The sequence below is a fragment of the Rhinopithecus bieti genome, unplaced genomic scaffold, assembly GCF_001698545.2.
Source record: "Rhinopithecus bieti isolate Rb0 unplaced genomic scaffold, ASM169854v2 scaffold_3041, whole genome shotgun sequence".
NCBI classification, from domain to species: Eukaryota; Metazoa; Chordata; class Mammalia; order Primates; family Cercopithecidae; genus Rhinopithecus; species Rhinopithecus bieti.
The window spans coordinates 1,420,905-1,437,279 of NW_016804262.1; the positions used below are offsets into that span (position 1 = coordinate 1,420,905).

Genomic DNA, 16,375 nt, shown 5'->3' on the forward strand with positions numbered 1-16,375 from the left:
GGGCAGGGGCTCCTCGCCGGGCCGGGACCCGGCGGCCGACGGTCGGGATGTGGGCGAGCCCTCGGGCGCAGGTAACGGGCCGCGCAGCCGCCCGCGCCCGCCCCCGCCCCCAGAGTCCCGAAGCAGGGTTCTGCGACAGACCCGGGGGGATCGCATTCTTTCCTCCTTAACTTTAATCCTGAGAAAAGGCTATCGTTAAAAGTTCACACTACTCCTATCTAGCTTCACACAAAGTAATAATTAACACACGAATTCAGACCCAAACAAAATATCATCACTCTTTGTGGAAAACAACACCTTATTTATTCAGGGTGTAATACTGTCTACTTTCTTTCAGAAGACTTGAAAAAGATCAAAATAGGATAAATGGACAGTTAGTACTAAACGATTCAATACTTGGGCAGTATCTTTCCCTCTTAACTCTTTCACACGTGTTTTTTAAAGTGTCAAAATTGATGAATGGTATAAATTCAAAAAGAAAATTCTTTTCTACTGAAAACATCCAGCTCGCACAAACGGTGGTTCAGCTCAAGGCAAGGCGTTTCTGGTTTTCCTCTGCACTCGGGCGGATCGTTAACTTCCCCAAGTTACAACTGAGTTGCTCTTTCCAGGCTTTTCGAAGCATCTTTAAGTTTCCCCACCAAGTCCTAAAAGACGTGTATACAATACCACGTTTTTTAGGATAAAACAAGGAAAGAAGTATCCAAGTTCAAGAAAGATGCAAGAAAAAAAGTCAGGACACACCTTCCAAACAAGTTTAAAATTCAACAAGATTTTCACCTTTGACAAACTACTATCAGTCAAAAGAAGCGTTTCCGCAGAAACATCTCATGTTCAAATCGGTTATTTGCCCTCACACTGAAACATGATTTCTAACCGAATCCTTAACCGCCCAGGTACATCTGAATTTTCTCAAGTTATCTAACAAAGATTATGCTGTATATACATTTTCTGAAAGTTTAAAGTTTGATTCACAGTTACATTAAAACGGCTCTGCAGAAGATGCCTTTGAAAAATTCAATTTCACTTAAATTTCCAGTAATGATCTTCATTTTTTAAAAGCTATGAAATAAATTCGTTGCCATATCCACTAGTCAATGTAGTTTTGAATTTCCCCAGTCTTAAATGGGCAATAAAAACAGTTTTAGAATGTTATGTATACTTCCCCCTTTATAAAAAGTCATTAAAACCACTGTTTCAAAATCCAATTTTGACAGTTTAATTCAATTTCTGAAAGCAAAGGCATTTTCAAAGCCATGTCTTAATTTTGCTTTATCTTATTGGACCAAACTCATCATGAAGAAATTTACACTAACACTACAGAAGTTTATTTTAACCAGCAAGAACAGCAAATACAGACCAATTCTCTATTAATTTCAACAGTGAAGCCTATGTTAAAATACTACTTTTGATGCCCCTTTCCCATTAAATCCTTAACCAATCTTCATTATCTGCTGACAGATGGTTAGATTAATTTTATTTTGAACTGTCCAAGAGTACAACTCTCAAGTAAACATTTATAAAAAGACAGGCATATTTATAGATCCTAATACTGTACCTGTAATTGTTCCATGCTGCAACTAAAACTAATCTCTGGGTAGGATGGGGAATCAGTGTTCTAGGGCAGGGAAAAAAAACACGCAACAAAAAACGCTGTTTATTTAAATCAATGAAATTATAAATTTCATTACACATTTCATTATTGGGTAAGACTTATCTATAAATACCTGTATACTTAAGGTCACCAAATATGCAGGTCTGTGCATCTTATGAAGTTGATTGGTCTAAAGTAACACAACAAACACAAAACAGCCTTTAACCGTGTGTTTTAAGAAGTTCCCTGAATCCGCCCTAGAGAAGTTGGTTAAACTTTACCTTTATCTGATACTCCAAGCACCAAGAAACATCCGTTATATGAGGGAGAGATCTACCTATGCTGAAAGATGCAATGATAATTTTGTGCACAGTCTCTACAGAAGAACTTTTCAGTTATTTATATTTACTAAGAATGGCTCTACTTTCCACCCCCAACTCCATTTTAATCCATTCTGATTTTAAACCATTGTTAAACTTTACTTTTAAATTCTGAATGGTAAAAGAGCATTTGAAAATCATCTCAATAAACTTTATCTTTAAAAACATTAGCTTAACTTCAATTGTTTGACGTGCCCTTTGGCTCTTTTTCTTTGGGTCAAGATCCCGAAGATCTTGTTTCACACCAACACTCTCCATTCATACCTGCAAGTGAAAAGTGCCTCAGCTTGACACCTTACACAGTACCTACCTTCCCAGTAGGATTTCTAGGGAATTCTTATTATTCTGGAGAGGAAAAAGAAAGAGAGAAAAAAACAGATCTTTACAAATAGAGTAAAAGAAAAATAGTCACTGTTAATTAAAAATTTTAAAGTAACCTGATATTCCGTGCAAAACAGTTCTATTCGCTCTCTGTCAAATTTACAGTCTTCTAGATAAGTGCTAGAAGAAAAGAAAAAAGCCAAAGTTCTGTCTCCATTTTTAAAACTGAAATTGAAATCATAAAGGTACTATTTGAAAATAAATGGATATTTAAATAAATCCTGTACCTTAGAGTTGACTTGTCAGCTCGGTGCTTTCCTGCCTCTAGTATGTAAGTTGCAGCTGCTGCATGACAATGTTTTAAAACCACTGGGTCGATATGTTTCAAGTCTGGATGATCTAAAATAAATTAACTTCCAGTGATGCCTATGATAATAAATTCTTTATAGTCATGTTCCTAAAAGAATATTTTAATTTGGGTTTAAAACCCTTTAATAAGATTTTAAAATTTCAACTATAAGGACAGTCATAATTATAAGTCAATGAGATGAGCAACAAGGTCAAGTGAAAAACAATAAAAAGAACACATCAAGAACTCTACTATTACTGGTTTCAATTAACTTATTTTGCCTTAATATTTTACTATTAAAAAATATTATAGCCCCAAAGAAAATATTACAATGCAATGGTCATTCTAACACTGGAGTAAATTCAAAGGAAAAACAAGATAAATATTTTCCATAGTGTCAATTTTAGAATAAACTTCCGTCCTAAAAATGACGAGCTTAGGGTAACTGGCTCCATGAACAACACATCACGGGGGTAGAAGGTAAGGCATGGGCTCAGAATATAAAATACAAATTTCAAATTATAGTAGTACTTCAGGGGCTTGACAGTCATCTTTTTTTTTTTTTTTTTTTTTGGATTACCCAGGTGGTGGTTACTATTTTCTGTTCTGGAGAGACTTCCACTTTCATACTTGTACAAGTGTTTAGTTTCATTGAAACTACAGAAAAAAAAACAAAAATTTGAATTGTTGGTATTTATATTTTAGAAAATCATCTAAAATGCGATCTGTTTCTTAAGAATATGTCTTCAATCTCCAGGATGGACACTGGACCTCCGCAGGTCACTGCAGATCGCTTAAAAGACGATTCGCATTCCTGGTATACTGTGGGCGGACAAAGTATTGTGCATATAGTTTAAGGTTCTAGGTGTGAACCTGAGTAAACATGCTGAACTAGGAGCGTGGAGTGATCCGTCACTTGATGGTATTGCTCTAGTTGCCAAATGTCAACCCACTTTTTACCTGGTATTATTCGGAAACAGACCCTTTTAAACCTTTGCTTAGGGCCTAGCCTGGAAGCTTGAATCTTGGGCTAGGGGAGCTCCAGATGAAGTCCAATGTCAAAACTAGCCGCTTTAGCTAGACCTTAAGGGCTAAACGCTTAGAATGTTTAGGCCTAAAAACAAGATTTGACACGGGCTTTACAAAGGATCAAGGAGTGATCTGGGGAGGAAACGGGCCAGACGTGGAGCTGGCTCTATGAAGGTGCAGTGGGCCTATATAAACAATGCTTCAGTGGGTCTGTCAGTTAGGCGGAGGGCCACGTCCCAACCATCCGTCCGGAATGCGAGGCAAAGCCCGGATTTTCCTTTCCCGGGCTTCCCCTTCGCTCCGCCGGGCTCCTCTTTTCGAGGCGCCCCTCCACCCCGGGCTGGATCCAGGCTCCGGTCCGCAGGTCCGGCGGCTTATCCTAACACGCCTCGTCGCCCTGGGGCGTTCAGGCGGTGGGCTCTGGGAAAGCCCGTCCGGGAGGGAGAACGTGAAGGCGTTGAGTCGAAGGAGCCGGGATCCGCCCAGCATTGGAAGGCCTTCTGCACAGCTCGGAGAGCTCTGTGAGCGGCGGCCGGTGGACCTTCACACCCGCACACAGGTGACACGCGCCGGCCCGCGCTCAGCTGATGCGGCCCGCGCCGCAGCGGCTCGGGGCGGCTGGCGGGCGCTGCGGGCCGTCCCCGCTCGCCTCCGCGTCCTCGCTCGGGTCCCGCGCCCCCAGCAGCCGCCTGCCGCCTCCCACTGTGTTGGTCCAGCCTTTCCTTGTCCAGCGCAGGCCGCGGGATCTGCCGAGCCTTGGCTAGAAGGGCGGCCTCGGGCGCTTTGTGGACGCGCCGGGCGCTTTCTCCTTGGCTCGGCGCTTACCTCGGACGGTCACCAGCTCGGTTCACTGAGAGATCCCGGGGAGACGGCGGACGGTGTCGGGATCCCGGCCCCCGCCTCCCGCAAACGGCGCCCTCCCCGCTCCTCGCTCTGCGCGAATCCTGCAGGGAGCTCCGGTCTCAGGCAACTGGATATTGTTTGTTTTTGTGGTTTTTTGTTTGTTTTGTTTTTTAGCTCACCAACTTAACCTCGCAGCACTGCCCTTTTATGAGACTGTAAGACATCTAATTATGTGATTCTTGCTTATTTTTACTTTTTCTTTATCATTTCTGGAATACGGCAGTAGAGTCCTTCGTGCATGGGGGGTGTGTACACAATGCACACATACACAGAGTTCCTGTATGCACTGCACTCCAGCAATCGGATTATGAACAGATTTGACAAGATTATTAACAATTTTATGTGCCGCTGCAAATAAGTGCCAACTGCCATACACATTTTGTGCTACTCTACTCACTACATCTGTGGGTCCAGTTTTAGTTGCTGTATAGAATCTGCATAAATATGTTTTTATTAAACAGCTACCTTAGTAAAGTACAGTTAGGAATGGCAAGATCTTTATTAGAAGTGAATTACTGTTTAGGATGCTCATACCTTTAAAGATTCGAATACTGTATAAAGTTTAACTTCCTCTCTATTTCTACGAAGTGGGTTTAGAGAACAAGAATGATTCTTTAAAAAACCCGTGAAGCAAAGTAGATTAGGCATTTTTAATCAAAAGAACTTGAAAAGTTAAAAAGTACAAGTTCTTGAAGGGTGGAGGGAAGGGATGCGGAACAACAAAGATGTTTTAGTCTTCAGGAGCGATTATTTGCTACATTAGACCCAAAGTGAAACATTCTTTTATTTTTCTAACTTAGATGTCTATTTTAAAATTTTTTGATGGATACAGTCGCCATTTATCTTGGCACCAATACATAAAGAGTACCTCATTTCACAACAGGATGCAAATGGAGTAACAGCATCAGTAACAAATTGAGTAACTCTACTCAGCCCTCCTTTGAAAGCTTTAAAAGGCACGTGCAGTGGCTGTTCACTCGGTGAGAATATAGTAGCAGTGAAGGATTTAAAAGTCTCCCTAGAGTCTTTATGAAACAAACACCTATTAATCATGTTCATCTTTTCTTCCCATCACTCATCTTCTTCCTAATTTGTTTCTCATCAGTAGTAAAATGTCAGTTGAAAAACTTCATGATATCTGATTACATAGAGAATAAATAGGACAGAGTTGTGTAAATGTTCAACAAAAATATTAACAACATCCAAGCTTATTACGTTTATTACACATGTATTTTATGACCTAGTGTAACATTGATTATTAATACTCTAAAGAATTTGAGTTGATAACTCTAATACTCAATTTAGTGTCAAAAAAAGAGTATTAATCATGGGGATGGATTTTAAAATATTATTTTAAAAGAGAAAAATAAACACAAGTGGTTGTGAATTTGTGGGCATAAAAGTTAGAAAATTCACAAGGATTGTTTCCATAATAGCTGTCATGTTACTCTGTTGCCCATGTATGAGTACTTTCTCTTAGGATGTTTTGTCCTCTTAGGCCTAAGTATATTCATGTGTTAGGCCTAAGTGATGGGCACATTTTAAGCTCACACAAAAATTTTCACCATAGTGTGTTCTAATGCTAGAAAAACTGAATTTTCCTACTACAGTTATATTTATTTAAACTTCCTTTGAAGGAGGCACAGGATTGAGTGTTTCAAATATGTGTGTCTTTGACAAGCCATTGAAATACATGGAAGTATGATTATCAAAAGGCATGACTACCCAGATGTAGACTCTCTTGGTTGCAGCCATAAAATCAATGCGTTTTATATTAGAAAACTACATATGAATATATTCTGAAAATATGAAAAATACTGTTTAAAATTTTGCTTTCTTTACTCACTGAAAACAGCATTGGAACTTTGACTAAACTGCAGGCTCAAAGCCAGTAAACTAAATTTGGCCCCAAAAAGTTCTTTAAAAGAACAATTATGTGCAACTGAAAATAACAAAATACAGATGTAGCCATCTTCACATGAACAATATATCTTGCCTTCTAAACTGCAAATATTAGGTGGACAATGCTGATAAATTTATTTTCTTTTGAGAATCTAGAAACCATTTAAGAACTACAAGTTACCCTTTTAAACAATGTTTTAAAGTTTCAAGTACATTGTATCCTTTGAACTGGTTAATTTTTTTAGAAACAAACTTAATATTGGCCCCTTTATTGTGATTACAATTAAATAGGCTAGGGCTTTTTGCAGGATCTATGTGGTCATCTTTTCCCACAGGCCTCATTGCTGCATTTGTTAGTGTTATCAATTTAAATATTTTCTTTTTTAGATTGTATAAGTACCTTTTTGCTCTTGTGCAAAGAACGCTGAAGGAAGATACTCCTTTAGATTGAAGAGTTCATGGAACTCCATGGGGAGAAAAAAAATTTTAATAAGTTTAAGTGCCATTGAGACAAAGACTAGTTTTAACTGGCTTATATATTTATTATATATTCTAGTGGAGATCTGTTTTATCTGTTTTATTCTCTGTAGCCTGCTCATATGCTACAGAGAAGAAAGTTTAAAACGCTTTTAAAACTACATATAAATAAGAAACCATTCTCTCTGTGTTCCCTAACACCAGTGCTTTGATGGTTACTTTAACTTTGAGATATTTGTTAATGATATAGGCTTTACTGTTTTAAAGCTATTTTAACCACAAATGGACAGTTGGAAGGAGTATTTAACTGAGTTATATATGACACTTGAGAGTATAAGTCAAAAACTGTTTCAGTGAAGTTTATAAAACCTATCTACATTCTTTTATTAAATAACTTGGCAAGGCACAGATTGTGACTTGGAATTTGAATGGTCAAGTTTTTGCACATTCATGATCACAGAGTTGAGTGGTCTCAAATTGCATTTTATATCACACTGTCAAACACCAAATTGAGTATTCAGAGGGGACAGCAAAGCTTTTATTTTCAATTTAAACATGTAATCCAATCCCTAATTATTTCTAAACGGTCATTGCTGCAATAATTTATAGGGACAAATATAACCTTTTCTCACATTGTATAGCTTAATTTGCATATGTGGATTTTAAAATGTGTGAGGGAAATGAAATACTAATTACATTAAATAAACTGGAACCACAGTGATTAAAATTAATGATACAATGTTCTCTAAAACAGTTAGCTAACGTATGTATGCTTATGGTTTTGCACAAGTGTTTTTTATTTTTCCCCTAAAACTTTTTTGAATACATTTATATTAAGTAGTAAATAGTACAATTTCTATTTAATATTGTCATCATTTAGTACCATTTTATTTTATTTATTTATTTTTTATTTATTTTAGTCGAGACAGGGTTTTGCCATATTGGCCAGGCTGCTCTCGAACTCCTGACCTCAGGTGATCTGGCTGCCTCTGCCTCCCAAAGTGCTGGGATTACAGGCGTGAGCCACAGCGTCCGGCCGGTACCATTTTAAATATTTCATTTTCGTAAGTTGTATCTGGGAAATATAAAACATAAAACTTCAAAATATAAGAAAAATTAAAAATTTTAAATCTAAGTTTTAAAAGGCCAAATTATCATGCTACTAAGAAATTGAGTTTATTATATCAGATCTCACAACATTTCCTGAAATTTTTTCTTTTCTTTTTTTTTTTTTTTTTGAGACAGAGTCTTACTCTATCGCCCCGGCTAGAGTGCAATGGCATAATCTCAGCTCATACAACCTTTGTCTCCTGGGTTCAAGCAATTCTCATGCCTCAGCCTCTCAAGTACCTGGGATTACAGGTGTGTGCAACCACACCCAGCTAATTTTTGTATTTTCAGTAGAAACAGGATTTTGCCATGTTGGCCAGGCTGGTCTCAAACTCCTAACCTCAAGTAATCCACCCACCTTGGCCTAGAAAACCATAATTTTGTTAAACTTTGCAAATAAGAAATTCTATAGTCAAAATGTTGGCAAAGAAAATACTATTTAATTTCTAAAGTGAAATTTGGGAGCTGTCATCAGTGTTGTCATGCCATGATTTTGTTAGCTACTTGAGTGAGTATAAGATAATGGCAAAATTAAAGGAGCAGACCTAAGAATGAAATTATACTTTAAATATCAAATCTTTGTATCTAACCAGTCCATAGTTTTAAAAGGATTTTGTGCATATTGGAAAAGTCATGTCTACTCTTTAGGACTTCAGCGTAGCATGTTGAAATGTACTTTAGGAAGTTTGATCCCTTATTTTTAAGCAAAGCAGTTAATGTCACATGGGGAATATCTGAGTTGTAAAGACCAAAATTATGAAGTCTTCATCTAAGAAGAAATGAGAAATTGATTTGTAAAAAAGAAATGAAAATAAACAAATATAATTTGGCAAAAGATGAAGGCAGATTTTAAGTTAAAGGTAAGGAAGTTAGGAAGAAATGACAGAAAGCAATCATACTCCATGCAACATTTAATGAGAAAAGAACAGGTTGTATTATGTGTCTGAGAATTTTCTGCACAGACAAAAAATAATTTTCCTTTAAATTCAGTAAGTGATTTAAATGATTCACTTATCTTTTGTGTGGATTATAAAAAGCAGGTTCAATTCTTAAATCACGTAATTTCTATCTTCACCAGTTAATTTATATGAAAATTAGCAACTGGCCAATCATCTAATAAATTCCATCAAATAGACCATTTAGATAATAAGCACAGTTACCTCCTCATCAGCAAGTTGATTCTTTTTTTCTCTACCAAAATTATAAACATCACCACTTCAGTTTTCTATATCATTGATCTGGTATCAGCCAGGATGACCCATGGCTTAGCTGTATTAGGGTAAAGTGAAGAAGAGACATGAAACAAGTTGACACTGATGAATATATCTAATTCTTCCATGTGTACACAGACTGTCCTTTAAATTGTTTTATATTTTTAAAAAGAGAGAGGGAGGGAAGGAGGGGAGAAAGAGAGGGGAAAGAGGAAGAGGAAGGAGGAGAAAAAGGACCTGAGAAGTGTCACAGAAAGCTTATTTAGTGTTTATTTTCTTTGACACAATCCAAGATTCTTTTAGCTACAGTGAACTCAACTAAGCTTCATAGTAAGGCTTGAAAAAGACTGAAAGATCATCTGTTATGTCCAGAATCTAATCAGTTTCAAGATGTCCTACGTTTAGACTACAACAGCAGAGAATGTCTAACAGAGTCTCTTCCTTTTTTAGGTCTGAATTTGGAATCTCTGTGTTTTTTCATACCTTAGAAACTGGAGTTTTGGTTGGTTTCATGAATTCCAGCAAAAAATGGAACAAATGGGCCTATGCTGTGGGATATTATTGTTGAAAACCAGTAACTTTTTAAAGTTTGTATTTTGAGAACATGCTTTTTACATGTTAAAATGTGTACAAATAATTATCTTTTGTTTAAGGAACTATAATTTTACAAAGAAAATGAAAACAAAATAAAAGTTTTGTAGATTAAAACTCAGGTAACTGTATACTTGCTTATAAACTAAAAAATGTAACTATATTCACTTGTCAAATGAAGCATTTTAGGATGAAAGTTATGTGTATAAGAAGGGATGATTTGCATTAAATACATTATAAACAGTTAAGGAGACTATACAGCTAAAGTACTTTTAACTCATTTAAAGTAAGCATTTAAACCAAAATTAGTATTTCAAAAGAGCTTATATGGCAATGAAAACCTAGATAAGAGTTTTAATATTTTTAATTGTGTACAATATTTAAAATAATACTGGTTAAGAATTTAACATTTTTATTATGGTTGTTATATTCAATAGAATACTTATTTTATCCCCCTTTTCAAATAAAATATAGACTTGAAGCCATTTTATGGATAAGTCAGTCTGAAAACTACATTTTGAAAAATCCTAGTAGAATAATTGTGTTCAACTTTTTCACATTTGTTACATAGCTAGAACTATTCAGAAAATACTTTGAATTGTTTATACATAGCTGATTTTTACACCATGGTGCATGTTTAGAAAGTAATTTTACAGAGTTTTGAGAAAACAAGCACCTAAAAAAATAGATTAAACTTTTTCACTGTGTTTCTTCCCATATACTCAGGGTTTTTTTCCTGAACTTTGGTTTCATTATTTTATTAAGCTTAAAACATAAATGTTTTTCTCTCTCAAATGTTATTTTCAAAATTAATTTTCTTTGTGTAAGCATTTTAATCTATATTTTATGAAAGGGGATGGGGAGGCAAGTTTTATAAAATCTTTTTAATGTAACAAAACACCAAGAAAATAATGACTAGCAACAGGTGAAAGGGAGAATTGTGTTTATATAGTCAGTTTAGTCCATGTAATGAGAAACTTGGACCTGAATTACTGGCGTAATTACTCAACTTTCTTTTCTTTTTTTCTTTTTTCTTTTCTTTTTTTTAATACTAACAGAAATAGGACGGATCATTTAGAGCAGCAGTATTCTAAATCAAAACTAATCGGATAATTGGCAACTTTTATTTGACTTTTAGTGCTCTATAAATTACAACCAAAAACTAAGGAGAAATTTGGTAGAATAACAATGTAGATGGAAATATGTGAGTAAACAAGGCCCTAAGAAAACTGAATTTTCAAATGGTTTTCTTAAAATTTGAAAATGACAGAAAATTTAAAATTAGGCTTTAATATATAGGTGAGTAGTTGATAGAACTATAAGAAAACTTTTATTGTTGCTAAACAATAATTTAATTAGAATGTTTATGAATTGAAATAAAAAACAGTTTTATAAGACCAAAAGTATCAATAAAGACATACATATTTTGTTTTATAAGTTTCAATAGCAATATACATTGTTCTGTATGAAGAACTTTCAACAGTGTATACTGGAAATGTTGGAAAATAATTGATTTTGCACTTGTCAATTATAATAGAAGGAAAATAATATTCTTACGTATATGTTTTATATACTTTTGAAAGTTGCCTTAAATTATTTTGTAACAAGGTGAACATAAATAAAAATATAAAATACAGATGTTTAGAAGTCAGTGTAACCAATGATTAAAGTGCTTTTAGAAACCTAAAAGAGCATTTGCAAACGAATACTTTCAAATTAATTTTAACTTCATTTTGGTTTTATTCTGTTTCTAAAAGTTGCTATGATCAATATTTGTTTGTAGAAACTGTGACATCCATGATGACAAACGTTCAAACTGAGTCATAATGATAGTCTGTTATATTAAAATCAAGAGTCACTACAGGAGAGTAGTCATTTTGCAAACATCCTGTCGTGTTAACAGGAGTTGGGGGAAAGCATATGTCATAAAGTAACAGACTTAAATCTTTAGCTAAGTAAGCTTTAAGTATCTGTCCATTGCCATAAATAGTATAAAGACAATCTAATTGTGTTTGCATAAGCTTTTTCTCTTAGCTTCCTTTTATGGTATTAAAGTTAAAGAAAAGTATAAAGATAAAAACTTGGCTAGATTTAAACATATTCAATGTGATTCCTAACATAGTTTAAAAAAAAAAAAAACCTTTACATAGAACTGTCATCAGATTCTCAGGCATAGTTATATGTTAGCCAAAAATTTTAAATCATTCCAACTAAATATAATAATAGGAGAGTAGCCAGTACTTCTTTGAGTATTATAAGAATATTGAACCATTCTTTGAATAAAAATAGTCATTATTCTTTTTTCTTTAAGATATCTCAATAATTATATGAATGATAATTTTGGAAAATATAAGGGGTTAAGTGGCAAGTTTAAGTATCACGGTTTATCTTTCATTTCAAGTGGAATATCAATTTTCTAAAACATACTCATTTATAACAAGACTTATTGAAAAGAAATATCAAAAAACTCTTTTTGGGGGAGCATTTATCCAGTAATGTACTCAATTTTATTTAATAGGGAGATTTTAATAACTTTGCTTAACAAGCTGTTTTTTATCTTAATAACTGTAAGGATTACTATAAAGTTATATAAATAAGTTATAATACCTTCTGAAAGTATACTGAAGTTGATAGGATTTTTAATATGGGTTATTAAAAAAAGCACCATAGGTTGTAAGTTCTTTACTTTTTTACTTTGCTATTCTTATAAAGAGTCCTTTATTAGACAAGTACCTGGTACATAATAGATAGTCAAGAATATTTGTTCAATGAATGAAGGCAGTATAGTGCATGGAGTAGAGGAAATGAGGCTCATGCCCACATCCCACTTGCTTCCAGTTCTATGACCTTGGACTAAAGACTTATTTCCTCTAAGTCTAATTTTCCTAAAGTGTACAGTGGAAATAATAATGGCATCTCTTTCACATGGCTCTTGAAAAGTATTAAGACCTAAGGCACATGCACCATTATTGGTATTTATTTGGTAATTATAACCAAATTGTGTAATTCTATAATTGTGAGTTTTTACTGGTGCAGGTGTGCATGTGACGTAACCATTTGAGGACCCCAAGCACATAAGCCCCTATTTAGAAAATGAAAATGAAAACCTTCTGGGGGCTGCCTGGCACTTCTTCACTATCAGGAACTGTAAAGTGAACCTTACAGAGCTCTTATAATAACAGCAGTCATATGATGCCCTCAAAGGCCTTGATGACAGTAATTCTCTTATCCTCTCACCTCCTGATCCCCCAGAAATCTTAGAGTCCACCAGTGTTCATTATGGTCAGCCTACTTGTAAACATCCCTCTCTTTAGAAGGCGTAGTGGGCCATTCCATTCCCTCTCTTGTCACTGGTTCTTCCTGCAGTTTTTCTTGAATCATTTCCTTTGGTAAGCAGCTGTTTAGAAAATCTCAGGGAACAAAATCGAGATGTCTTTGTATTTTTCTCTGGGACATCCTTTGTCTGGGTTCAGGAGTTGCTGTCTCACACTGTAGTCTGAGTGATTCATAACTTGTGGTACTTTTGACTCTGCTTGAAACATCTATCTACAAAGAGCCCAGAGTCCATAAGGCATTGATAAGATTGGCCGAATTAAAAAAAAAAACAGTAAGAACCCTCATTTACCATGGAATGGAGAACACATGATTTGGAGTGTAGAGGTTTAAACTCTACAACTCCAAAATGTTGAACAGTTCAATGAGTTCTGGCAAAGGTATGCAGTCGTGTAACCGCACTACACTCAAGATGTAGAGTGTCACCATAATCCCAGCAAATTTCCCTGTTCCCATGTTCCTATTTGCAGTGATTATACTTGCCCCACCCCTGACCCCAGGAGACTACTGATCTACTTCATCCCACCGTGGTTTTGCCTTTTCTGGAACATGATACAAATAGATTCATGCAGTATGTAGTCTTTTGTGTCTGTTTTATTTTTGTTTTTGTTTTTTTTTCTTTGAGACGGAGTTTCGCTCTTGTTGCCCAGGCTGGAGTGCAATGGCGTGATCTCGGCTCACCGCAACCTCCACCTCCCGGGTTCAAGCGATTCTCCTGCCTCAGCCTCCTGAGTAGCTGGGGTTACAGGTATGTGCCACCACACCTGGATAATTTTGTTTATTTAGTAGAGACGGGGTTTCTCCATGTGGGTCAGGCTGGTCTCGAACTCCCAACCTCAGGCAATCCGCCCACCCCAGCCTCCCAAAGCCACCACGCTGGGGTGGATTTTTACATAGCATAACATTTTTGAGATTCTCCCTGTTGGTATATCAGCAATTCATTTCTTCTTATTGCTGAATAGTATTCCATTGTAGGACATACCAGTTTGTTTTTCCATTCACCAGTTGATGGACATGTGGATTGTTTCCAGCTTTTTGGCAATTATGAATAAAGCCTCTATAAAGATTTGTGTGCTAGTTTTGTTTAGACATAATGTTTTTATTTCTCTTAAATAAATTCCAAGGTGTGGGATTGCTGGGTTATATGATGTGTACATGTTTAACTTTACAAGAAGCTGCCAAACTATTTTCCACAGTAGCTACATTGTATATATTCCCACCAGTATTGTATGGGACTTTCAGTTGCTTCACATCCTCTTTCGTATATGGTATTATAAGTTACTTTTATTTTAGACATTTTGATAGGTATATATAGTTTGTTATTGTGGTTTTAATTTGCATTCCCCTAATGACTAATATGTTGAGCATCTTTTTATGTGCCTATTTCTCATCCAAACATATTCACCAATTAAGTGTCTATTCAAATATTTTGTCCAGTTTTTAATAGGGTTGTTTTCTTATTATTGAGTTCTGAGAGTCCTTTATGTATTCTAGAGACTTGTCCTTTATCAGATATGTATTTGCAAATATTTTTGTAGATATTTCATGGATTGTCTTTTCATTTGAGTGTCACTCAAAGAGCAGAAATTTTAAGTCCAACTTTTTTTTAAAATGAATCATGCTTTTGGTATTGTATTTAAAAATATCGTTCCCTAACCAATGTCACAAAGATTTTCTCCTATGTTTTCTTCTAGAAGTTTTATATTTTACACTTTAGATTTATTTTGAGTCAATTTGTATGTATGGTGTGAAATATGAATTAAGTTGTTATTCTGTGTGTTTGCATATGGATGTTCAATTATTTTGCCCTATTTTTTGAGACTATCTGATCTCCACTGAATTACCTTTGTACTTTTTGCAAATTTCAACTGACCATATGTTGCGGGTCTATTTCTGAATCTTCTATTCTGTTTCATTTATCTATTCATCAACCCTTTTGCCAATACCATGTAGTGTTGATTATGGTAGATTTATAGTAAGTCTTAAAATTAGATAATGTGAATCTTCTTTGTACTTCTTTTTCAAAGTTGTATTGGCAATTCCATTTTGTTTGCTTTTCCACATATATTTTAGAATCATCTTGTTGATTTTGTATGTGTGTGTGTGATGGTCTCACTCTGTCACCCAGACTGGCTCACCACAACCTCTGCCTCCTAGGCTCAAGCGATTCTCCTGCCTCAGCCTCTCGAGTAGCTTGGATTACAGGTGTGTGCCACTACTGCCTGGCTAATTTTTATATTTTCAGTATAGATGTGGTTTCACTATGTTGGTCAGTGCTGATCTTGAACTCCTGACCTCAAATGATCCACCTCCCTCAGCCTCCCAAAGTGCCAGGATTATAGCCGTGAGCCACTATGCCTGGCACCATCTTGTTGATTTCTACCAAAAAAAAAAAAAAAAAAAAAAAAGCCTACTGGGATTTTGATTGGAATCACATTTAATCTATAAATCATTTTGGAGGTGAAATGACAACAATATTGAGTCTTCCAATATGTAAACATGGTATATTTCCACTTTTATTTACATCTTTGGTTTCTCTCTTCAATGTTTTATAGTTGAGCGTGCAAATTTCATATTTTGTTAGATGTGTACCTAAATATTTTACACTTTTGGTGCCATTTGAAATGATACTTTAAAATGTTTCATTTTAAAATTTCTTCATTACAAGTATTCCAAATATAATTGATTTTGTATGTTGTATATCCTATGACCTCACTAAAACTACTTCTTAGTTCCAGTAGCTTTTTTGTAGCCTCTTTGGGAATTTCTTCTGTGAATAGAGATAATTTTATTTAATATTTTTTTCCTTTTCAATCTGCATATCTTTGATTTATTTTTCATGCCTTATTGCACTGGCTATGGCTTCCAGTACGATGTTGAATAGGAAGGTGAAAGTGTCATCCTTGCCTTGTTTCTCATCTTTAGGGAAAGCATTTGGTCTTTGAGCATTAAGTATGATGTTAGTTGTAGGTTTTTCATAAGTGCCTTTTCTTAGGTTGAGCAACATTGTATAAGGAATATAACAAATATATTCCTTATATTTCTGGTTTGCTGGTAGTGGTTTTTAAAATGATGAGTAAATGTTGAATTTTGTCAAAGCCCTATTCTTTATCTATTGAAATGATCATACATCTGTTGATATGGTGCATTACTTTGATTGCTTTTAAAATTTTGA

At 35.3% G+C, this 16,375-nt stretch overlaps 2 protein-coding genes across 2 annotated transcripts in view; one reads left to right on the plus strand and one right to left on the minus strand.

Annotated features, from left to right (window-relative positions):
- Positions 1-2,704, minus strand: part of LOC108526631 (polycomb complex protein BMI-1) — a gene marked incomplete at its 5' end in the record, with an annotated part of 14,270 nt that extends 11,566 nt beyond the window's left edge. Inside the window, 4 exon segments of the mRNA XM_083287439.1 lie at positions 1,559-1,618; positions 2,285-2,319; positions 2,412-2,475; positions 2,583-2,704. Coding sequence (XP_083143565.1) covers positions 1,559-1,618; positions 2,285-2,319; positions 2,412-2,475; positions 2,583-2,704 — 281 coding nt within the window.
- Positions 2,705-3,926: 1,222 nt separating this feature from the next.
- LOC108526610 (uncharacterized) lies at positions 3,927-8,241 on the plus strand. The gene is made up of 2 exons (XM_017867424.1): positions 3,927-4,731; positions 8,201-8,241. The coding sequence occupies exon 1, from the start codon at positions 3,927-3,929 to the stop codon at positions 4,701-4,703; it is 777 nt and encodes a 258-aa protein (XP_017722913.1). The 3' UTR covers positions 4,704-4,731; positions 8,201-8,241.
- Positions 8,242-16,375: the final 8,134 nt, after the last annotated feature.